At 36.4% G+C, this 24708-nt stretch overlaps 1 protein-coding gene across 3 annotated transcripts in view; it reads right to left on the bottom strand.

The window, feature by feature from the left end:
- Positions 1-24708, bottom strand: part of micall1a (MICAL-like 1a) — a 118899-nt gene that overhangs the window by 16108 nt on the left and 78083 nt on the right. For all 3 annotated transcript variants that reach the window (XM_055213413.2, XM_073870905.1, XM_055213415.2), the window contains 4 exons: positions 23290-23678; positions 19229-19548; positions 2341-2475; positions 768-894 (listed from right to left, as the gene is read on the bottom strand). In XM_055213413.2, the coding sequence (XP_055069388.2) occupies positions 768-894; positions 2341-2475; positions 19229-19548; positions 23290-23678 (971 nt within the window). The remainder of the gene's footprint in view (positions 1-767; positions 895-2340; positions 2476-19228; positions 19549-23289; positions 23679-24708) is intronic.

The following is a 24708-nucleotide window of genomic DNA, read 5'->3' as shown; positions in this document are numbered from 1 at the left end:
TTCATAGTTAAAAAATATAAGGTTAAATTCATATGATTAAATCATGTTTTATAGTCAATAAATAATAATTTCATGTTCATTTCTTTTTGTTAAAATACTTGTGTAAAAAGGGGGGAACTTATTTTTTGGTTCCGTGTGGAATTTGTTATTAGGGTGACGTTATTTTTGGGTGCACTCACTGTGATTAGAGAGACATCTGCTGTGGCTTGCCAGCCTGTTGTTTGAAAGCTTAAGGAAAGATGTAAAGCTGACTACAAGTTGTCCTAAGGTGTGAAGATGAATATCCCTTAAGTTATTCTCTCGGGTTCATGCGGCCAATGAGGTATTTGATCTGTCCTTGTGATTTATTTGTGTTGTGTGCTGTGTTTGTAACAAGCCAATTATGATGTCATTTTACATGGCATAAATGTATGTTTGTTTATTTAGTTTTCTATGTAATTTTGTCTTTATATTGTCTGCAAGTATGTTTATAATTTAAGGTTAATGTATGTTTTTTTGTGCTTTGTTTATACCAGTTCTGATGGCAATTTAGTATTAAAAAGGGACATGTGAAGACAAGTTTGAAGATTCTGTCATCAAATAAATGCCCGTTAAAACCCAGGAACGACTTGAGCCTTTATTTAAACTCGAGAGGAGTAACAATAACAGAAAATATTATTAGGCAAGCAACTTAAAAAGCTGGTAAAGAGGTGGGTGCCATTTGGTTGGGGAAAAAATAATACAAAAGCCAGTAATTGCAGTTATCATGTGGCATATGATTCTTGTACCGTTTGAACAGTCCCGTAACCTCTTCTCCAGATCCACTCCTCTCTTTTCCAGTTCATCCAAATGTTTCTCCAGATCATTTATTTCAACATGAACGTCTTCTACTGGTATATACTGGTCAGACTGGACCTACCAGATAATATCTTAGAATGAGTACTTGTAACCACAAAATGTTATAATAAATTGGTGGTGACATACAATGCTAAGATTGGGTGCTCACCCAGACAACTTGTATGTAACTTATGGCGCTTTTTCATTGCATAGTACCCCACGACTTGGTTTGGTCAGGTCGGGTCAGCTCACCTCACTTTGGCTTGGTTAGCAATTCCATTTAGTTTAGTAACACTTCGGAGTGGTAGGGATTATAGGTGTGTCGTTATATTTGCGCTGCCTACTGCTGTGACATCATAAAAGTGTTGTACATTCCCATACATTTAATAATTTCTCAGTCCACCACAAAATTAAAATTGACCACCACAAACAGATGTTTGCACATCATGTTTATCACTACCTCTTTCTCACATGACAGTTTCTGTACAAACGCCCGTGGCGTCAGTCAACGTGCTCCGCTGAGCTTAGACGAGCTTCTCCGCCGCAACAGCGTGCATCATGAGAGATTTGTTATCTTCTTGTTATGGCTTATTTTATTATGTTATTACAGCTAAACGAGACAGACACAGAAAACGAAACAGAGAACATTTATTATATGCGGTGCTCTATGGAAAATTAAGCGGATAACTGCAAATGCCCGTTTAAGCAGAGAGGTTTCTCCGCTGGAATTAGTGAAAAGAACAGGCTTTCACCGTAGCAAGTAGGCTAAATATGGTTGTCTTTCTTCACAAAAACATGCCAAACTTAATAAAGAAGATATTCATATGCCGACTGTTTAGTCTGTTAGCTTATGTTTTTCGTTCGCTTCGGGCTCTTACTTGGTGTTTCAAGACTGTTTGATAGCGTACTTTGTCATGTCCGCAAACTTTAAACTTTGCTTGCGTTTGGGGTTAGGGTATAATATTTGTTATAATATAATTTCTGTAAGATCAAACAGTACTGAATTCGTACTAACGACCGCATTGAAACCAATTGGATTTGACTCAGCCTTCGCTCCGCTTGGGGTTTTTATTTATTTATTTATTTATTTGTCACTAGTGCTCACCAGTTCTTCCAAATGCGAGGCACATAGTGTGTAACAGCTATCCTCGGGCATGTGCTGCCCAAAGTTGCCAGGGTATGTGTCACATAATGTTTGGCTTAATTTTCTTCTCAACTTATTGATCTCAACATGTGTTGACCCCATTTCTATTACATGCAAAAATCCAACCGGACCCACAGGTCTCCCGCAAAATTTTCTGACTGCCCACTCCCGCCCGCAGAAAAGGTGAAACCGCCCGCTCCCGCGAGATTTGCATTGGGTCCTGCGGGAGTCCCAACCCAATGCAGCCCTCTACCGTGGGGTACTATGCAATGGAGAAGCACCTTTAGTGTATGTGAATACACATAACAAATGCAAGCTGAAAGATTACTAGTAGCAAATGTACATTGGCAAAAAGGGAGTATAATGTCTTTGTGCCTCACCTTACGTTTAATAAGAGGAAATCCATGTCCAGGAGCAGGGGGTCGTGCAGGACCAGGTTCTTTGTGACGTCTGGATACAGGAGAATTAAAGGAGGTGGTGGCCTTCCGATTAAATGGATTCTCTTTACAGGTTTGCTGAAGTTGACATGGATAAAGAGTGCATAACACACAAACAAAAAAACATTAAACAAAATAACATACAATACATTTTCACCCTTGTTGGACTTTATCCTTTTTTGTTAACTCTTTCCCCGTCATTGACGAGATATCTCATCAATCAAGAGAAAACGCTTCCCACCCAATGACGAGTATTTCCGTATTTCCGCAATACCGCTTTTATCCACTAGGTGGCTCCGCAACTTTTTGAACCCGGAAGTATTGCCCTATGGCAAGCTGCTGCATGTCCGTGTCTGTTTAAAAGATCGCTCTGAATGGGATCTCTATGAAAAGTCCGTCACAAAAATGGAATTATCTCTGCTTTTTGCTCAAAATGTGGTGTTTTTGCAGAAACCTACTCATATTCAAAAGCTGATTACAAAAGAACTACTCAAGGTAGGATGAAACGTTTTTTTTTTTGTTTGAAAGCAGAGGGTCTGTTCTTTCATTTGGTATATCGTATGTTTATATATTTGAAGAAGAACATTTTCTGGAAGGCATTAAACTTTTGTGAAAATCATGAAAACCGCTGGCGCTGGCTGGCAACTTTTTTAAAAAAACGCTGGCGGTGAAAGAGTTAAATAGCACTTAATTACACTTCATTTAGCTTTTTGCTATACTGATCAACAGGAAAATGCTGAAATGAAAACAAGTCTCTACACAAAGATCTAAAATAATCACAAAAATAAACAATTATTTCTTAAAGGTAGGGTAACAGATTTGATCCTGAAACATTTTTAGTTATGCTGGTTAAAAGTCTCCCCACATCCTGATAGCAATCACTATGTTGAGTTGTTTAAATTTATTTGTAGAAATTTATGTCATCTGTGAAAGGCGTAGGACCAAAAAATGTTCAACCAATCATAGATTTCGGTCCGAACGGACGTTGCCTTTTTTATCCCTCATACGTAAGCGTTATTTGAATGCCATCCGCCCAGCTAGTCCACGCAGACACCATACGTCATCAGCACGTTCACGTGCGCTCATCTCCTGTCTGTAAACACGTGAATTGACAACCTGCACAGGAGCCACAAAACGAAAGACATGTTTTATAACAACAACAGTAAAAACTGTCTGGATCAGCAAAGAGCAAAAACCCAAATTAACATCAGCAACTTTACTGCTTTACCACGAGATGCAAACAGCTGCAGGAGGGCAAAGGGTCTGAAAGGGTCGTTACACTGTTTATTTTGGTACGGTAGGTACGCGATATGTTTGTATTGAGATTCAGATTCAGATATTCTACTTTGATGAAACATTGTGTTGCTTATGAAATATGTGTTCGTTTACAGATTAGCGTAACGATATAGTTACTACGTCTACACAACCGAAAGTGTGCTTAAACTAATTCTGATGTAAACCAGTTGTTTTTGTTGGTTGTTTTGGTAATGTTATTCACTTTGTACTGCAACTTTTTCTTACTGGTGAATGAGACATGAGATGTGACCGTCTGATCTGTGTGTGTTTATGTGTTTTGTAAGAGGTGTGATTTTGGATGGCGATTTGACTGGAGGGTGGGATTGTTATTTCATTGCTAGGTGGCTACCGTTAGCATTTTTTAAAATGTGATACCCTACCTTTAAGTATTCATCCCCTTTAATTTAACTGGTGCAGCCAATGGACAACTTGCCTATTATTTAGGCTACATACAGAGACAACAGGCAGATTATTTTTAGCTTTTAAAAATGCCATTCATTTTGTCTGAACTGTGGACAGCCCATTAACATTCAATTTATATTTGGAAGGTATGGACCCACCCAGCAGACCTTGGAGATTAAACCCTCAATTACTGACAGACAGGGAGTTTTGTGAATTCATTGAAGCTCAAAAAAAAAAAAAAAATTGAAGTGAATGATACCCCAGAAGTCACATCATGTACTTAATGGGAGGCTTTCAAAGCCTATTTTAGAGGATGTGTAATCTCATATGAAGCTGCTAAAAAAGGAAATAACTCAATGTAAACATCTTGAAAAACAGATACAACAATTGGACCGACAGAATGCTTTAAACCCCACTCCCGACTTGTATAGAGAAATAACTAATCTGAAATATTAACTCAATCAGCTTCTCTCCAGGAAAAATTACATCAGCTTTTTATTTATGAAACAAAAACACTTCGGATTTGGAGAGAAACCTCACAAATTATTAGCTCGTCAACTTAAAAAAATAGAAGCCGACCAAGCTATTCACAAGATTACACTCTAAAAACAAACGGTGCTATATAGCACCAAAAGTGGTTCTTTGCTCGCAATCACAGAAGAACCGTCCCCAGCGCCACACAGCACCGGTGAAGCACCGGTGAAGCACCCGTGCAAAACCATATAGTGCCATGCAGAACCAAATGTGGTGCTATAGTGGTTCCATATGGCCCCTATATGGTTCCACACAGATGCCTCACCGGCGCCCCACCGGCGCTCCACGGCACCAAAAACGGTTCCTCCATGGCCACGATTCAAATCAACAGTCCTGGTTCTATACAGCACCGCCCGTTTTTTTAGAGTGTAGGGATGACAGAGGACATAAGATAAATGCATGTTTCTTACAGTTTTATTCTGCCTTGTAAACAAGAAAACAATAGAAAACAATATATTAAACTCAAATGTTAAAATTTGGTATTATTAAAATTAGATTGCTTACCAATAAATAACCTATTATCAATAAGACCAAATCATTACAGACCAAAATTTGGATGCACTCTGTTTATTAACAGACACTTGTCTTAAAACTGACAATTACATTAGTTTAAATGAGTCCACCCAACAAGACTTATTATTATAAGCACATACCTTGCTTAAAGGGTAGAGGGGGTGGTGTTGCTACAACCTATAATAAACTATTCATAATCTCATTCACACAGCACTTTGGTCTCAGAACATTTCCGTGATTCCATGATTCTCAATAAGAGAGGGGCAATTGCAGTGGACAAGAACATAGATTATTTTTGTTGATTACTTTTGCATTTTTTATCTAAAATATTAAGGTTTTCTTAGGTTCTTTAAACTGCTTATCCAAACTCAATTATACTTCCTTCTGTGCCTTTTTTGGCTTGACCCCGGTATTGCTGCTCGCAGCTATTTATAATAAGATCCCCTTCTGATATCACAAGGGGAGATACATTTCAATTACCTATTTTTTCCACACGCTTGCAGAGACTGGTTTACCAAAACTAAGTTACTGGGTTGTTCTTTATCACATTTTCTAGGTTGAAAAAAGCACCGGTGGCCCAATTATAGCACTAAAACAGAGTAAGATTTTCATGAAATGTCCCTTTAATTATCAAAAGTGTCTAAAGGTGGTAGATCCATTTCCTACTTAGCCCCAAAGCTCTGGAATGATTTACCCAACAATGTTCGAGAATCAGACAACGTCGATCAATTTAAAATCTAAACTAAAGACATATCTCTTTAACAAAGAATTCACATAATATGTCTACTAAATATACTTAGGCCGTATTAGTTAGCTTTCATCTATTATACTGTATGACACTTGCATTATAGGGCGGCCTAAGTATGATAATAGGATTTTGTTTCCCTTTCCCTGTCTTGACCTCAAACCCAAGGACACTAAACGAACCACACCACTGATCTACTGGCGTCCCATCATCGTGATGCCCAGCTGATGTCTGCCCAGTGACCACCGACCGCTTTCCTTTAATTTCCTTTCCTTCACCTTTTGACACGCTCCAAAAACGCACAGAAAATGTATCATGTTTTAGAGATTACAGAAGCAAAAGTTTTTATCTCACCAAAAATAACCATAAAAGTAATTTATAGTCATCATGCTTGCTTTGCTGTTCACCAGCATGCAGGCAAATAGGCGCAGCACAATTAGGGCTGCAAGAAAGTGTAATTAATCCTTTTATATATATTCTTGAATTTTTTGGACATTATTCTGGAATCATAACGCGTCCTTAAAACCATCATGACCGCTGCCTCACAAACAAGAGCCGAGGAAGAGAAACCGCCCAGGCCCCAAATACACCGGGTAAGTGTAGAAAGCCGTTAGCAAATAAAAGTATAAAAACACAATAAATGTGTCACAATCCCCATCCCTTCATATCCTCTTCCCCTGATGATGCCTGGCTCACACTACAGGATTTTTAAAATCCTGGCAGATTATGAAATCTGGTTGCAGCACACACATGAGGATAATCTTCTCAGATATTCTTCTCTCAAATCCTAAACATGCTCACACTACAGGATTTAAAAATCCTAGTGCATCACACACTACACTGTAAAAAGTAATTCTGCAGGCTTGTAGATTTGATGAAATTGAATATGTAAACTTTATTTAATAAAATAAATTTCATGTAGTTTGTTATTTTTTTTGTGTTAAAATTCTTTAAAAATGACTGGAATAAAAACAACTTATTGTTTTTGTGAAGGATTTAGCTATTCTTATTGTGTATCTGCGCATGTAGCGAATACTGAATAAATCCAACGTAATATTAATCAGCTGTTTTAAATTAAAAACCATTCCGGGTTGTATTGCAGGTCGTGAGCGCTGAGCAGACGGATTTAGGAAATATTTCTGTTATTGTGCCAAAATTCAAAGTTTTGAAAGCATTTCAGTCGAGAATGTATGTTTTTTAAACAAGAATCTGCAGTAGGTTCATAAAGATATCGCCTATTTAAACATTTCCTTTGAGTTTTGTGGCGATGGGAGCTCCAGATAATCAGCCGGCGCTCCGCGCGTAAATATACCGGTCAACGTCGCCTCACCTCGGCCAGTCTCTGAAAATCTCCGCTGGCTGTGACGTCAATGTAGTGTTTAAACTGTGGATAAAATTCATTTCGGGTAAATTTAACGGGCAATCTTTAGTCTTATAAGTCTATAAGCAGGGTTTCTTTGTATAATGTGTTTGTAATTTGTAAATATTAATTACAATAAGGATTAATATGAACTGGGTTTGTACGTAACTTCAGCTTTAGGACCCAGGAGGTCGCATATCTAGGATGCATTCGTCGATTCGCATGCTGCGATTGGTGGTCCAGATGCAACTCATTTTGAGTGACACAAAAACTGACCAATCATACTGTTACTCTGAATGGGTGGGTTCTCTTATCACTAACTCTCATAGATATGTATGTATGTATCTATTATGACAAATTCTGCTCGCTCGCTCGCTTGGTTCGTGTTATAAAAATAAATGTGACTTTACCGCGGTCTTTTTCGGTTTATTTAGTTTTGTGTTAACTATATCCACAAAGTATTCGAATAAATTGGTAATATAAAACTATTCTTCGCTGTAACTGTTAAATTAATTGTGTGCTCAATTGCGACGCCCTGTGTTGAATTTTCCCGCGAGTACAGTATCATTACTGAGGGGAAATATAACATTATTCATTTAATTCCACAAAAGGTGAGTAAGATATTAAATGTATAAGTTGTCTTTTTAAAATGTTTAAGCTTTCTACATTATGTAAATTGAATATTTATTATTATTATTATTAATTTCGCGACCTATTATCTAAATTGTGTGTTCATGAAGGCCTGTAACGTAGTGCAGCTTCCTGCAGGCAACGTGAAACATTGCTGAGGGAGAACTTTATTCACAACAAAAGGTGAGGAATATTATTAAATGAATATATTGTACATATTATATTGTGTATATAGTGTATGTGTGTGTGTATATACACATGTGAGTAACTTGGCTAACAAATAAATATGTGACTGTCGTGTGACAGAAAAAAATGTAGGGAAAAGATTTGCCCTAATTATAAATATAGATTATATATCTTTTCAAACATTTTTTGATATTATTTGTAATTCCAATGAGAATTTTTTTTTTATCAGTTTTCAATATTATTGCACATTTCAAACACACCTAATAAGCCACAAACTCAGATGAACTCCATTGCACATATCTTCCAGTTTTCTTTAAAACATTTTAATATACAAGTTTAATGTGTGGATTATTTCAATATTCAAGCTGTATACATTTATAAAGGTTTTAAGACATATTTGCTGTTTAATGTTGCAGGATAAAGATGAAGAGGAGGGACTTGAGCAGCTTGTGATGGCTGTAATTGTAAAGAATGGATCTTCTAGGAGTGGCAGCCCAAGGGATACTGGAATTGTTATTGAGGCCTTAAAGGTGTTCACGGGACATGCTTTATCCTTGGATCTATGCATTGAATCTCCAGTATCCCAGGCATCTTTTCAGGTGTTTCAGAAACTTTTCTTGGAGCTGGATTCTTCAAAGTTTATGAACTGATTACAGTACAGTAAGTCTAAACTGCTGTCTGATTTTTTGGGTGTGAATCAATGTAACAGGACACAAACATGGAACCTTGTGGACGGGAAATGTGGACGGTTTTCTTTAAAGACTGTAAAATACTTTTTGAATTGTACACTGTTACAAATACATCATTAAAATGAGATGCTTTCCTGTTCTTTTGACTGCAATAAAATAAGAATTGATTCATCTTTGTCTGTCATTCTGAAATCAGATATAATACTCATTACTAATAAAAATATTAATGGATGATGTTAAATTAAAATAGTATAATTGAATAGAATTTATTGTATAGTGCTAGGTCTTTGTCCTGTATACCCAATATTTTGTTTAAATTTAAATTAATTTCTAATTGCAAATTGCAGATTACCTTTTTGAATGGGTTACTATTAAGGAGTTTATGTAGTGATTCTAACACAATATTTATTTGTGGAATTTAATTAATGATATTGCTTGTAATCTGTTGCCACACTTTTATTGAGTAGATATGGCATAATATTTTTTATTGTATAGTGCTAGATCTTTGTCTAGTATACACAATATTTTTGTTTAAATTTTAATAAAAATTGTAATTGCAAATTGCAGTTTGGCTTTTTGAATATGTAAATATTAAGGAGTTATAGAGTAAATCTAAATCAATTTTGATTTGTTGAATGTAATTAATGATATTGCTTGTAATCTGTTGCCACAATTTTATTGAGTAGATGGGGCATATTATTTTTTACAGTGTACAGGATATTATTAAGATTATCTTGCCAGAGGAAGCACTTCACGTCACCTCAGGAGAAGAGTACAAAGGAATGTAGATTATGACACACTTACTATGATTCCTTTTAAAATATTTACATTTGCTAGTAGCTTTCTATTTGAAACCTAGGCGACTTCTCCCCCCCAGCTCCCGCCCATGAGGCAACCATCATGACACGTTTTAAGGACGCGTTATGCAGGCAGTGTTTGAATGCATAATGCAGTGGTTCTCAAACTGGGGGTCGGGGCCCCCAGGGGGGCCACGAGATGGTGCCGGGGGGCCCCAGTTTAATGACAATTTATAAAATAAATTAATTTATCATGAATTCTGTGGAATTAAACCTAAAAAAATAAGGCTACTAACCAACAGCACTACTTTGTATCATTCAATATGTTTTGTTTAATTAAAAGTTGAGTTTTAGAACAGTTTTTTGTCATACATTTTCTTTGAGGGGGCCGTGAAGGAATTCGCCGTACACAAGGGGGGGCCGCACGCTGAAAAAGTTTGAGAACCACTGGCATAATGTAGCTGTGTGCACAATCTAGCACCAACTCAACTTTAATCCTCATGCAAGATTTATTTACATTTAAATACATCTATTAAAAAACATTTTAAATATAATTGTCTAGCCTATATATCATTACTTTTGCACATTTAAGAGTTATTATAAATTATCTAGGCTATTTCTATTAATGCTCTGTTTTCCTGTTTCTTCCTAACAGGAATATTATTGTAGGTTTATACGCGTTGCTGCTAAATGACTGATGCTTGGTTAAACTTGATTTTGCACTGTTGTTTGGATTATTTAATTCAACTGTATATAATACTACTCTGCGGTGATATTATTTTGTAGCTATATACTATGTGGATTCTATTTTTGTTGTTTATTCTTCTGAGGCTGCTGGTCTTTGAGAGCTTCTAAACAAATTTCATTATAGTTTTATAATGACAGTAAAGTTTCTATTCTATTCTATTCTATTCTATTCTATTCTATTCTATTCTATTCTATTCTATTCTATTCTATTCTATTCTATTCTATTCTATTCTATTTTCTTGCAGTGTAGTGTTAAATTCAGTATTTACATTACTAATGGTTTTGGAAAAATATGTCATGATAACGTAATGTTTGTTAGTACATAGCCTACATGCCGGTGAACACTGAACAGCACTGCATGCATGATGACCTGAAATTACTTTTATGGTTATATGGTCATACAGATAAAAACTTTGTGCTTTTGTAAAGTAATATTTAAAACATGATGCGCTTTCTGCCGGCTGCCCCATCGGTTTCTTTGCGTTTGTGGAGCGTGTCACAAAAAAATAACTGAAAATTGTCATATCATTTTAAATTAGTTTTGTTACTTATTTCGTGTATGCCTATTTATTTTATTAAATTTCCTCTATACACAGAATAGCTGCAGGTGTGTGATGTGAGTGACCATCATCATGTTCTGTTGTTTTTAAAATATTAAAGATAATGTTTTTAAAAGAGTGACAACGTGAATCAAGCAAAGAATTAATTTCTATATTTTAAATAGTCTGTCTGCCCCAACGAGCTGCAGTTGTGACGGAATGAAATTAAAATGAAACACTTGACTTCCACAAACTATTTCTCCGGCTGCGCTATCTACCCGTATAGCAGCTTGTTTCGCGGGCCCGAAAGCTGTCAATCATCTCCGTCTCTTAATGATTATTGTGAAAGTACTGACGTAATTATGCGGATTTAAAATCCTGAATATCAAACATGTTTGATAAGATCGGGGCGGCCCCGATTTGCCCGAGAGCACACCGGAAGGTGCAAGTCTAGACCTCCAAACGTCCCACATCACAGGACAATATGGGCCGAACTTCGGAGCCGATCAAGGTCCACCGCCCGACTTTCCCTCGGATTCTCGGGAGTGGAAAATCGGGGTAAATTCGGCCCGATTATCCTGTGGTGTGAGCCAGGCATGAGAGAACAATTTTAATTATACTCTGTAGTGTGTGATGCAATATGATTTTAAAATCCTGTAGTGTAAGCATGTTTAAGATTTAAGAGAAGAATAACTGACAAGAATCTCCTTATGTGTGTGCTGCAACCAGATTACATAATCTGCCAGGATTTTAAAAATCCTGTAGTGTGAGCCAGGCATAAGACAGACATCCCAAGTCTCCCGGAAGTTCCGGGAGTCTCCCGCATTTTGATAGCGGCTCCCTGATGCCCGCAAATTAGTTAAAAATCTCCCGGAATCTAGAGCGAGCAAGAAAGAGTAGCACGCGCACGGCAGAGAGGGAGGGGGAGACCTTGCGTGTGTCTGCTAGTGTGCCTCATTAAGCGCATGTAAGACAGAGAGCATCCTGATTGGCCTGCTCCGGTAAATAAACCAATCAATTGTCAGTGTGGGCGGGCTTTTATCTCTTCTCCCGAACGGACATCAAAGAGTATAGAAGCCCAACAGGCGAAACTCAATAGAACGCTCCATAGCAACAGTTGCCCCCATGACGTGACGGCGGGGCCGCCATTATGGACAGAAAACTGAAGGAAAACGCCAAAAAATAATGAGAGTCAATGGCACTGAACCAACTTAACATAACAAAAACTTGGCATAACTTTTTTTTTTCTGGTCGTCATATCTAAATACGAAAACAACGTGGTTATGCATGGCCTAATTATCCTTAGGAAAATAGTATTTTGGGACAAAATATTACTATAAAAGTATGATAAGACTACTATAGAAATACTATAGCGGCTCTAGGATATTATAGAGGTATTACAGAACATAACATACTTCTGTGATGTTCTAATATCTCTATAATATTTTAAAGCTGCTATAGTATTTCTATAGTAGTCTTATCGTACTTCCACAGCATGATAGTATGTCCCAAACTACTATAGTATTCCTATAAGATTACTATTCTATTTTGTCCAAAAATACTATAAGATTCCTATAGTACTTTTTCGTAAGGGTATGTCCCCCACCGAATCGGCTTCATTAGCCTACCACTTACGGTTTGCAAAGATACAATTATAAAATTACTGCAAACCTTTAATCTATCAATATTTATGTTCTATTATGCATTTTCCTTGTTATATGAATAACAGAAATTCATGAAATAATATATAGGCAGACACACAGTAATAAGATATTTATTCAAATGTTGATTTTGAAATGAGTGAACATCACCATATATATGATTTGGAAAAATAAATAAATAAAATTATAAATGAACATTTCTTAATAGTTAATCTTTTTTATAAAACGGTTAGTTCCAATCCTTGATTCTGATTGGTCAATAGGTGTGCTTTATTCACGATAAAACACTGCTATGACCGCTTTACCCAACGGTCAATTTAATATCACTGCGCCCTTAGCAACACCCTTAGCAACACATAAACATATAATGAGACAAAGTCTGAGCGCAGTGTGTTGTTTTTATTTGAGCTTCCATGTTGTTGTTTGCATTCAGGGACTATTTTATCTAGCGGAAGGAATGCTTTTATTGATTTAACTTCATGAAAGTTGCACTAATATTTTTTTTTACTTTAATATTGTGTGGTAACCGTTTTATAAAAGCAATAAGGTACTCGAGGCAAATGCTGTATTGTGAATAAGCAACGGCTGACTTAGCGTCGTGCCTAACAACGCCCTTCAGCCGTTACCTATTCACAATACAGCACAGCCTCTCGTACCTTATTGCTTAAACATAGAATATCACAAAAATATTAACAAGTTTCTGGTGGACTGATAATTTTTGCAATTTATTGCAGAACACTGCTTGCGTTTTACACTGTAAAAAAAATCCGTAGAAATTGCAGCTGAGTTGCCGGTAATTTACCGTAGATTTGGATTTATGTTATTTACCGGCAACATTTTGTTCAAAGTTAAATGAACACCAAACATCTACAAGTCTCCGTCTTTACAGAGCAAAACCAAAAAACAGCATCAAGCAAAACATTCTGGGAAACAAAATCTGAAGCAAAAAACAGAAAAAGGTTGATGATGATTTCTGGTTCCCAGAATGCTTTGCATGAGGCTGCTATTGTATAGTTTCATTCTGTAAAGATAAAGACTTGTTAATATTTAAAATTTATTTAACTTTGAACAAACTCTTGCCAGTAAATAACATAAATGTAAATCTACGGTAAATTACCGGCAACCCAGCTGCGATAACATTGAAATTTTTACGGACTTTTTTTACAGTGTAACCACTTGCTCATATTCACAGTTGTAAGGCGCGCTAACGATTTCAGCAGCTTACAGTCCATAATGGCGGCCGTGGCTCCGCAGCGCCATCTACAGACTGTTACCCATAACACAACAGAGTTTCGCCTCTTGGGCCTCCACACTCCTTGCTGACATTGAGGTGAGTTCAACAAGTTTAATATCATGTGCATATTTTTCAGGCTGGCTACTAGTTGCCAAGGCTACATGAAAACAACAAACTCCTTAGACCTGTTTAAAGTTGCAATAGAATATAAATAAAACAGTTTATATAAATATTATAAGCAGCTTATATAAATAGTAAAAGTAATCTACATATTGTAAAATAATTAACAAATAATTGGGTAACACTTTAAAATAAGGTTCATTAGCTAACATTAGTTTACTACATTAGTTAACATATAATAATGAACTGCATTTATAAAGCGTTTTCTATCTTTGTTAATGTTAATTTAAACATTTACTAATACATTATTCAAATCTTGTTAACATTAGTTAATGCACTGTGAACTAACACGAACAAACCATGAACAGCTGAATTTTTATTAACTAACGTTAACAAAAATTAGCAAATACAGTAACAAATGTACTGCTCATGGTTAGTTCATGTTAGTTAATACATTAACTAATGTTAACAAGTGAGACCTAGTAAAGTGTTACCAATAATTGCATAGGCCTCTAGAAATTAATATTATGCTTTTATATCTTGAAATGTCATATCCTTGTCCTCCTTTTTTGGGGGGTGGGGGGGTAGGGGGCTTCGGGATACCTCCCTGAAATGACTTTTTGCAGGTTTGTTTGTCTGTATCCTTGTCCTCTTTTTTTTTTTGTTTTTTTTTTGAGGGGGGTAGGGGGCTTCGGGATACCTACCTGAAATGACTTTTTGGAGGTTGGGATTTCTGCATAAGACTTATGTGAGATTCAAGATTTTATCTAATCATTTGTTTGATCCACATACTTAACCCCCTGGGGTCCAAAAACGCGGGGCCGCGTTTTGACGCATTTTTTCCTGTTTCCTGTGACATCCACTTAAAATACTCCGTCATTCATAATCATACACATACATGTAATACATCATTCGAAACTGTGAAGTCTCTACTTTAATGTGAGTGCCTTCATAATAACAACAAAACTGTGTGCTTTTGGCAAATAAAGAAAATAAACAGGGAGTGCATTTCGACATCTCTGTCTCCTTGACCATTTTCCTCAAACACGTTTCAAACATGAACTGATAACTCCGCCAATACTTGTCACACGAACATGATACATATGTCTAAAGAAAGCCTGAAATGTCTACTTTTACATGATGTAATTAAAATCTGAAGAACTCATTGTCTGTTTGTGTAATCGACATGTAAGTAAAGAGAGGTACAGTTTTTCTGTCTCGACCTCATTAGCCCTAATGTGTTCCCACCTACCTTGTGCGCGCCATTCATATGGAAATTACCTGATGCGGGCTATGCAAACAAGATCAACGCCCCCAAACAATGCTTTAAGAACCAGCGAGTTTTGACAGTTTCATTCACTTATCAACGCGCTGGGAAGATGACACGCTTAGGATATAATTTCTGAAGAGTAAGTTTTACCTACATTTGTTGAAATGTTGTGTGATGTAAACTTTTATAAACTGTATACTGACTATTTGCACGTAGATATTCATAATGACTTTATAGAAACGTCTCGTAATTGGCAACTTGTTTACATTAAAATGATAGTTCTTACATTAAACCGTATGCTGATTAGTGTAATGTGAATATGTTATAAAGCAATATCACTACTATAACTATAGTGTCCATGCCGACTTATCAATAAGGCTTCTTTATTTGCTCGGGTGTAACATTGTGCTGTAAATGAGCCCGGAGATATCATGCGTTAAACAGTATGATTGTATGGTGTGCTGTAAATATACAATATGTCATAAAACAAAATCACTATTTAGAATATATTTTGACTAGTGTTTATGCCTCAACAAGTCTTGTTTACGCGACTATCTGTTCGGGTGTAAATGTATCGATGTAGTATCGATGTGCTGTAAATGTGTCCGGAGATATGTAATGTGTTAATGTTTAGCCATAAATATGTCCGGTAATGGCCCGTTAACAAAGATATACCGAATCTATGTACCCAATTATCTTATCTCAACTATGCTTTACTGCCTTAGTATTGCTTTATAAGTTTGTTACTGTGAAGAATACATTATATTAATTATTAAAAACTTTTGTGTGGCAGCATCACTCTCCTCTTCAGCGGGCATTTGCAGAAATGCGACGGACATTCATAAAGGGTAAGTCACATTTGCAGGCTTTTCTGTTTTATTAGTAGACTTTTACTGATGTTTTGCGTATTTATTTTGAAAATACAAGATGTATATATATATATATATATATATATATATATATATAAACATATCTGTATTTTCCGACAATACATGATACAAATAATTTTTTTTTAGTAACGTGGCTTCATCGTCATTTACTCGCACGGGGGCATGCAGAAACGAACCCGAAATTCATAAAGTTACATTTACCGGCTTTTCTGTTCTCAATATTAGTATTACTGATGTGTTGCTTGATTTTTTAATGCATAAAACTATGCATAAACATAGAACTTATGCATTCACAATATTTGTATTACTGACATGTTGCTTACTTGATAACAGTAAATGTGCCCAGAGATTGTCATCATGCTCAAATATGCATGTCTGTTCGGGTGTAAATGTTTCGATGTAGCCTAGTATTGATGTGCTGTAAATGTGCCCGGAGATACGTCATGTGTTAATTTTTAGCTATAAATATGTCCGGTAATGGCCTGTTAACAAACATATACAGCGCATCTCTGTACCCAATTATTTTCTGCTTTACTGCCTGAGTTATATAACAGTATATATTTGACTGTGGATGCATTTATATAAGGTAAAATGTAAGGCAACATTTGTTTAATTATTCCTCATAACATTTTAATGCCACGATCTACAGAACATCACACAAAAAAACATTTTGAGAACTAAACCTAAAAAATAACAATGGTGATCCTGCCTTGGAAACCCCGGCTACAATTTAGTATTTTTATTTAATTTGGAGATTAAGCGCGTCAAAGCCATGACCAAAAAAAAGACAAATGACAAATAATTTGTGATTGTTACTGTAAATGATAAAAACTAAGCTTTGTATACAATTCTTTAAACGTTAATTTATAACAAGAAAAACACTGAAATTAATGATTTTATAGACACTACGCGTTATTGTTTAGCACAGAAATGCTTGCTTGCTTTGACTTTGATCATCTCTGTATTCACTTTAGATACAGAAAGACCTGATGATATTATTTATTTCAGGAATCTCTTTGCTATCATTTGAAAGTGAACACCGACCATAATAGATAACCACTCGGTTTTAAATACATTTTAAAACGTATACCCATCGAAAAACATCCGTTTTGTAATGTTTAGTTCGATGAACTTCTAAATATGAGACGTAGAGCACCTAGCACTTTCGGCTAAATTGCATGTGCAAACATGGCCAGAACGCAATAGCGCAACGTCGATAGAACGAAAAACAATCCAAAATGTACAGACTTAAATTATATCAGAATTTACGTTTATAATAAATACATTTTTTAAATAAAATAAGGTCAGAAGTAACAACGTGCAGAACAAATGTGCAAAATGCCTCAAGTGCACGGAAACAAAACACAAGCCAAATAGATAAATCAGATAACCCAGAGTGATTTATAAATAAAATAAAGAAATTAATAAAAAACGAAAGTATTGCCAGAATTGCCAGCTTTGTCTTTTAAATGTAGAAACAAAGATGCAATGGTTTATTAACATAGAAACCTCTTATGTACGTGGAGCCCCATCACGGGCTTTGTTAGTTGGATTTAACGCATTTTGAAATATTTATTGAAAGCTGCTACATCACATATTATTTGCAGCATTATAATAATATACTGTATATTAATATATTGGGAGAAAGCTGTTATATGTGAAATCAGATAATGTGTGCACCCATATACGGCCAAAATTGAATGATCCTCATTTCATAGCACATCTGCAACGATTCGACTGTGAGATTGGTAGTCGAATCCGGCTTCTCCGATGCATCGAATCTTCAACTATTCGGGGTCACCCCTATTAATTATTAAAAAAAAGTTCTCAATATTAGTAATACTGATGTGTTGCTTTGTACTTTGAAAATACATGATATTAATTAAGATATGTTTTCAGGAATGTGTCTGCTACACCAACTTCGTCTGGTACCCGCACGTTTTGAACAATGGCACGACAATATTTAACTCCATTCCCAAAGAGTTACAGTGTGTGATGGTTTACAAATGTATACCTTATTTTTTATATTTGGAAGTATTTTTAGATGCACACCAAACTTTCACAGCTGACCATTTAGAATCCTTTTCTTTTAATTAGAGCCATATTGTACTGGTCATATAGAATATTGTTACATACATATTGTTACTTTATTATTTAAAATTACAATGAAGCTTCTTCATTTATAATTATAATAAAGCTTCTTAAATCTATTGTATTGTTCATGTTTTTAGCATTTTTTTGCAAGCCTATAAGACTTTTATTTTACTAAAAAAGTATTTTGTACTTTATTTTAACCTATTTTTTTTTACTACAAGCAAAAGATTTTCTCTTTAAGTCTCCCCACAGTCACAGTTCTTTTGTCCCAACATTCCTCACTGAGCCATTAGGGGGTTGGGTCTCCTCAGGTGTGAAACACATCAATATTCATGACCATTGACCCTCCCTTGCATATTGCCTTTACACAGCAAAAAGTGTCTTACAAAAGTTAAATCAATGTTTTTGTTCATGTGAATGAGTGGGTTAAATGGTTGTTACATCTTTTTGTAGCAAATTCTCTACTCTACAAGAGTAGATAACTTTTTTGCTTGTTAACAAATGTTTAGGATGTGTTTCTTGGCCTTATTTCAGCAACTTTTTGTTTTCTTGTTTTTACTAACCACGCATAAACATCATTTACTTAAAAATACAAACATGTACATACATTAATCTTACATATTATTATAGCACAGTTTGTGCTGAATACAGTGTTATGTGATATTGGCAATTAATGTGTTTTAAAGCAACTGAAAAAAGACCAAATGTGAGAGCATGTCAGAACCTCTGACTGTGTCCAAAAAGGGTCCGACCCCAGAGGGTTAAAATTGATCATAGTCCATTAGAAGTACTTTACTTTGAGCTAATGTTTATTTCACTTAAATAGGGATGGGGAGAATGTTATATGTATATAACATAATTAATTATCATAATGAGACTACAACGTTTGACGCAACATTGTTCTAACCCCCTTTAAATTTGTTTGTAATAGTGGAATTAAACATTTTATAGCTGACTTCTACAGTGGTGAATGGGAGATACCGAGCATGCTTTTACTGCCTAACTTTTTATGTATGTGTTTTTGTAACTTTAACGTCATAAATTAATCTTGCTAAACAGATTAATTGATGACCCTACTAAATACTGGCTAAAACCATATGAGTTTATGTATATTAAACTCTAACCTTGATCGGAGTGCTGGGTGTTTGTGAAGAGGGTGAGACATTTCGTGCTTCTGAACGGTGAGATGGGGGCAGTATCATACTACGACTGGTCTCTGGGGTGCCTGGTACTGAGCTGCTACCTGTAGGTGGTGGTGCAGGAGACAAGCTCGGAGAACAATGAGCCTGATGCTGAGTGTCTGGTGAAGGGGCACTAGTAGAAGTGTTGATTGATGGTTCAGATACACTTTTCATGAACAAGTTGTTCTGATTTTGAGCTGCAGGCTGCTGGGTGACTGCACTGCAGTCTGAGTAAGAAGAGGAGATGCTCTCTTTCCTCAGAGCTAGAAAAGATAAAAAGAACAGCAGGTAAGAAACAGATGAGAAAAACTTATACCTGTAAGAAATGGATAGACATTTCATTTCTTTTTTATTTATTCATTTATAGAGCACATTTCCAACAACGGGCAGTTGAACCAAAGTGCTGTACAGCCATACAACAATAAATAAATAAATGAATAAGTACAAAAACGCATCATATAACAGCACATCATAATAAAACATCACAAAATAATATACAAAAAAGGCACACATATAGAAGTCAACAATCTCAACTCAGACTTTCCACTTAAGAGGTGAATTTTCAGGTAGTTTTTAAAAGACCCTAATGTGGGGGCAGATCTACAGTAATATGGAGTGGAAGGCTATTCCAGAGCCGAGGAGCAGCCATTGAAAAAGCCCGATCACCCCTTCGCTTTAACTTGGTCCTTGGAATACAGAGTACCCCTTTTTTCTCAGATCTTAGGGACCTACGGGGCTCATACACCTTGACAAGTACAGAGAGATAAGACACACTGAACATCACACTAAAACATCTCACTGAGAAAATTAAAGTGGTTTATGTTAGAGGTCTTATTGGGTCCACAGCAATGTACCCGACCCAAAATGACCTGAATCACTTTTTACCCGAACATGAGTAAACTTCAGAATTTCAGACAGAAAGAAACTCAGATGGCCTCGCAACCAATTTGGCCCACTGCTCCATTTGTTTTCATTTTGTTATCTGATGACGACAGAAAGGTAACCCCTAAAATGTGCATTAAAATTGATTGACAGGTCTGGCAATAGTGCCCAAAAGTGTTGCAGTTTTATTTTACAGATAAAGATCCACTGAATCTGGTTATACACTTCGTGTTTTCCCACCAGCTCTGCAGCATCTGTGTTTATTCTCTAGGTGTTTCTCAATGTCAAGGAAGGATCCTCGGAAGCCAGAATTTCGAGGATGCTACTTTATCGACATCCGTTGAAGGACCGTTCCAATGTCTAGGATCCTCAGAATTTCCAGCAAGGACTGAGTCCTTCTTATGAAAAATATCCCATATACGGGAAAGGATGCATATGTGTATCCTTCACACTCTCAAATCACCCACAATCCTATGCACGCAGTGGCGAAAGCACACCTTTTTACTGACGTAATGACGCAATGACGTGCACTTGCTAGCCTGTTCCATTTATGTATTTTCTGAATGCTAAAGAGGAACCTCGCCTAGCCTCTGAAGGAAGTGACTTGGAAAGACCAGTCCTGCCAAGGAAGTATCCTTGACATTGAGAAACACCTTCTGCCTGGAGTGTCAGCCTCAGCCGTCACGCCCACAGATTGTTGGCTAAACGTCTGATGTTTTTGTACACTTTTCTGGAAACCCTGTGGGAAAGTTGAAGTCGTCTTTGATTGGTTGAAATAAACAGGGGATAGCTCACAGCAATACACACAATACTTCGCCCTTCCATATAACTATGGTGCACAACCAGGGGCGGAGCTATGTGGTGGCCAGGTGGGGCCACGGCCACCACTGGTCAAGGCTCGGCCTCCCTGCTGCCCCCCCAACCTCACGGCCCACCCCCAGTCTGAGGAGTGGGAAAATACATTTCGTAGCCTAAGACGCTCTCACGCAGTGAAAAATACATCGCAAAGCAAAGAGAAGACGGACAATGCGCCAACAGACAGGACAGACCAGCAAGGGCGGAGCGTGTGTAAGGCTGGGGAAGGCTTAGTCATAGCCTTTCCCTGGCCATGGACTCGGTGATAAGCAGTGATAGGAATAACTTTGTTATTGGCGCTACAAACGGCATTATTTTTTTAGGAACGAGTAATCAAATAAATGACTGTTTCCCCTGTTATAACTATAGCTGTGAAAAAATATCGATACAGGTAACTATCGTGATAATTTTTCAACAATAGTGTATTGATATTTCAATCTCTACTATCGATATTTCAAAAATGTAAAGCGCTATATGAATAAAATTGGCTTGACTTTAAAAACTAGATAGTTCACCCAAAAATGTAAATTCTGTCATCATTTACTCACTCTCATGTTGTTACAAACCTGTATAAATGATGTTCTGATGAACACAAAGGAAGATATTTTGAGCAATGTTTGCAACCAAACCGTTTGTGGACACCATTTACTTTCATAGCATTCTTTTTTCATACTATATAAGTGAATGAGGTCCACAAACTGTAGGGGATAGAGCCTCTCATACCTTACTGCTTACTTAAATATCTCTGTTTTACACATTTAGTATCAGGGGGTCCCTGCTCCTTGCCTCTCTCATCTAAGGTTCTCATCTAGCCATGGTGGTAGCTACCATTGAGGGCGAGGTTATGTCCTCTGTAGTTATTCTTTAAGTTTTGTGATGTGAAAATAGCCGACAAGACAATTATCCTTGCATTTAAGCACAGTCACGTGACACACATACTTGCAGATACCGCTGGCATTTCAAAACAAAAGTAGTTATAGCGGAGTGTTTCCTAAACCAATTAAAGAACGCAACGCGTTGTCCCGCACATCTCACATAATCTTCAATACCTACAAATCCATTGTTCAAAATAAGTTGACGCCATGATAATTTCTGCCTTTGATTTTCATTCAAATGACCAAAATGAAAACGCTGAAACAAACTAAATTATCATTTGGAAAGCCAGCAGAAGATGAGCAGACGAAGAGAAGTAGGGAAGATGAAAAAGTTAATGGTTATGCAGCAAATAGCCTACAATATAAGATGCAATAGGGCTACCAATTGGATTCAAACCTCTATCCTAGCTAGTGGCTAGCTAATCTGCACTGACAATTAAGCTAAATATTATATGGATAATTCATTTGTTGTGAAGTGATGGATGGTCTATTACATTTTAATAAACATGGCTTGCACTTTGTGCTTGTATGTTAATAAACCCGTTAACTGGACTCTGAGACATTACATTATTATTATTATGTTAAATTCAACAGAGGAGACAGGAGAAAGAAGTCAGGCAGGAGGAAAAAAAGAGTTAGAAGGAGAAGGGAGGGACCTAATAGGTGAAGGGCCCTCCCAAGACAGATACCAGAAAACACACACAAAGTGCAGTTTGCACAAGTTGTTATTGAAATTATATATGTTGTTTTAAAAATATAAAAATTTATTTCTGTCCTCGGTACTTGAAAAATCCTGGCTACGGCATTTTACTGAAGAGGAAAAAAAATATTTCCTAAAGTGTAATAGGCCTACTTCTGTTATAGCATCAGACAGAAGCTGAGGAGAATAAGTCTGCAATTACAAATAAATCTCGTAGTAGTGTTAAAAATGTGAAAATGAAAAAAATTCTGCCTGTTATATTTGTCTTATAATAAAGTAATAATTAAAAAAGGTTAAGGCCTTGTGGTACCGAATAAGATTTTTTTCCAGTTATGGTACCGAATTAAACATTCTAGTACCATGACAACACTAGTTGGATCAATCTGAACAGCACGGTTTATTTAACTTATATGCTTGTTTTATTCTATTTATTTGTGCAACTGCTCATAATTTGATGATTTATTTTACTTTATTATTGTTTACTTGTCTTAAACAAAATTTTATATTTATATGAATTAGACTAGTAGTTTTTGATATCATAACCTTATTTTAATTAAGTGATTTTTTTTCTGTTGAGGCAAGTGAAAATTTTGACAGGACAAGTAAAAATCTGAACCACTGGCCATACTGGGCCAGTAGAAAAAAACTTTTGCGTGGAAGTGTATTTAGCAAAGGCATGAAGTCAGACCTACCTGATGATGATTTTGGAGCTTGGGGTGCAGGCCGCTTCTTTCTCTGAACACATGCTAGAATCTGAGAAGGGGCATGACTTTTTCTGCTGTTGTCTCCATCTTTGTCTTTATCACCTTGAGTAATACTATACCAGGGATGATTGGCCACCATAGGACATTGGGGAAGCTCAGAACTGGTTTCTGCCACTCCATCATCATTGTCTTCATCATCAAAGGGATTGAGAGCAGTGACTGGTTTTGATCCCCCCTCTTTTAGAGAGGAAACTGAGCCAGTATGGGCAAACATAGAAGTAATTGTAGGTGGGGGAGGTGCTGGTTTTTTTTTGGGTTCTGATTGGACAAGGGCCAACCAGGGTGGGTCTTTCGCCTTAGGAGTGTCAGTAGCTTTGCTTGATCAGGGAAAAGAAGAATACCATCAACAGAAAGTAATTAAAGAGAGATACATGAAAATAAACCTTTCAAATGATCATACAACTCAAATTTATAATAAAACAGTCCTTCCAGAAAAATGCGGGCAAAAATCCTTGATCTTGCGGCACGTTTTCTTAAAAAATGTGATGGAATATGCGGGATATAGGGATGCTCCGATCAGGATTTTTGCAGCCGATACCGATTCTTATTTTTTTAAGCTGATATGCAAGCTCTTGATGACTGTAACTGTTAACATTTATTCTAGATAAAGTAATATCACAGATGTTGCCTTTGTTAAACTACTTGCAATAATTAGGTATAACATTGTTTTAATAGAGAACCAAATAAATAAGCACAACAAAATATTTAATCTGCAAAGAGATATTTAATATCTCTTTAAAAAGGTTTATCTCTCTTAAAAGTAATGAAAATAAAAGATTTCAAAGTATTTATTGTATGAATTAAATATACATGCATTCATATAAAGTACAACAGTTCTTTAGTCAAGAGCAGAGAGTGATTTTATTGAGATGACAGGCTGCTGTGTTTGTGCACACACGTCAGGTGTACGCAGACAAGAGCAGTTGTTCGGAAAAAGAAAGTTTAAACGGTCAAAACTTTAAAATGCATGCAAATAATAAACTTTTGTCATGAGGATGCAATTGACAGCGATACATATGTGTTGTATACGCTGTTTGATGGGGATGTGAAAACGGGTCGCGCTATTGACCAGAGCGCCTCCTCATACATATCTCTGTAAAGGCAGAGAGTGAATTCCAAATCTGCACGTCGCACATGAGCAACGGGTTATAAAAATGCTTGCACTACATAAACATTTTTCTCTAATTGCAGCCACATTCAGGATCCCTATGATGAAAAAAGTAAACAAAGATTCACGAGATCTGCATTTTAGCGAGTACCGATAAAGTCATTTAATGTCATCATTGGCCGATACCGATCAACGGCCGATCGATCGGAGCATCCCTAGCAGTATATTTATGCATTTTT

This window comes from Misgurnus anguillicaudatus, chromosome 8 (genome assembly GCF_027580225.2).
Source record: "Misgurnus anguillicaudatus chromosome 8, ASM2758022v2, whole genome shotgun sequence".
Classification (NCBI taxonomy): domain Eukaryota; kingdom Metazoa; phylum Chordata; class Actinopteri; order Cypriniformes; family Cobitidae; genus Misgurnus; species Misgurnus anguillicaudatus.
The sequence above is the reverse complement of the archived record's forward strand: the minus strand, read 5'-3'. Positions and strand labels throughout refer to the sequence as shown.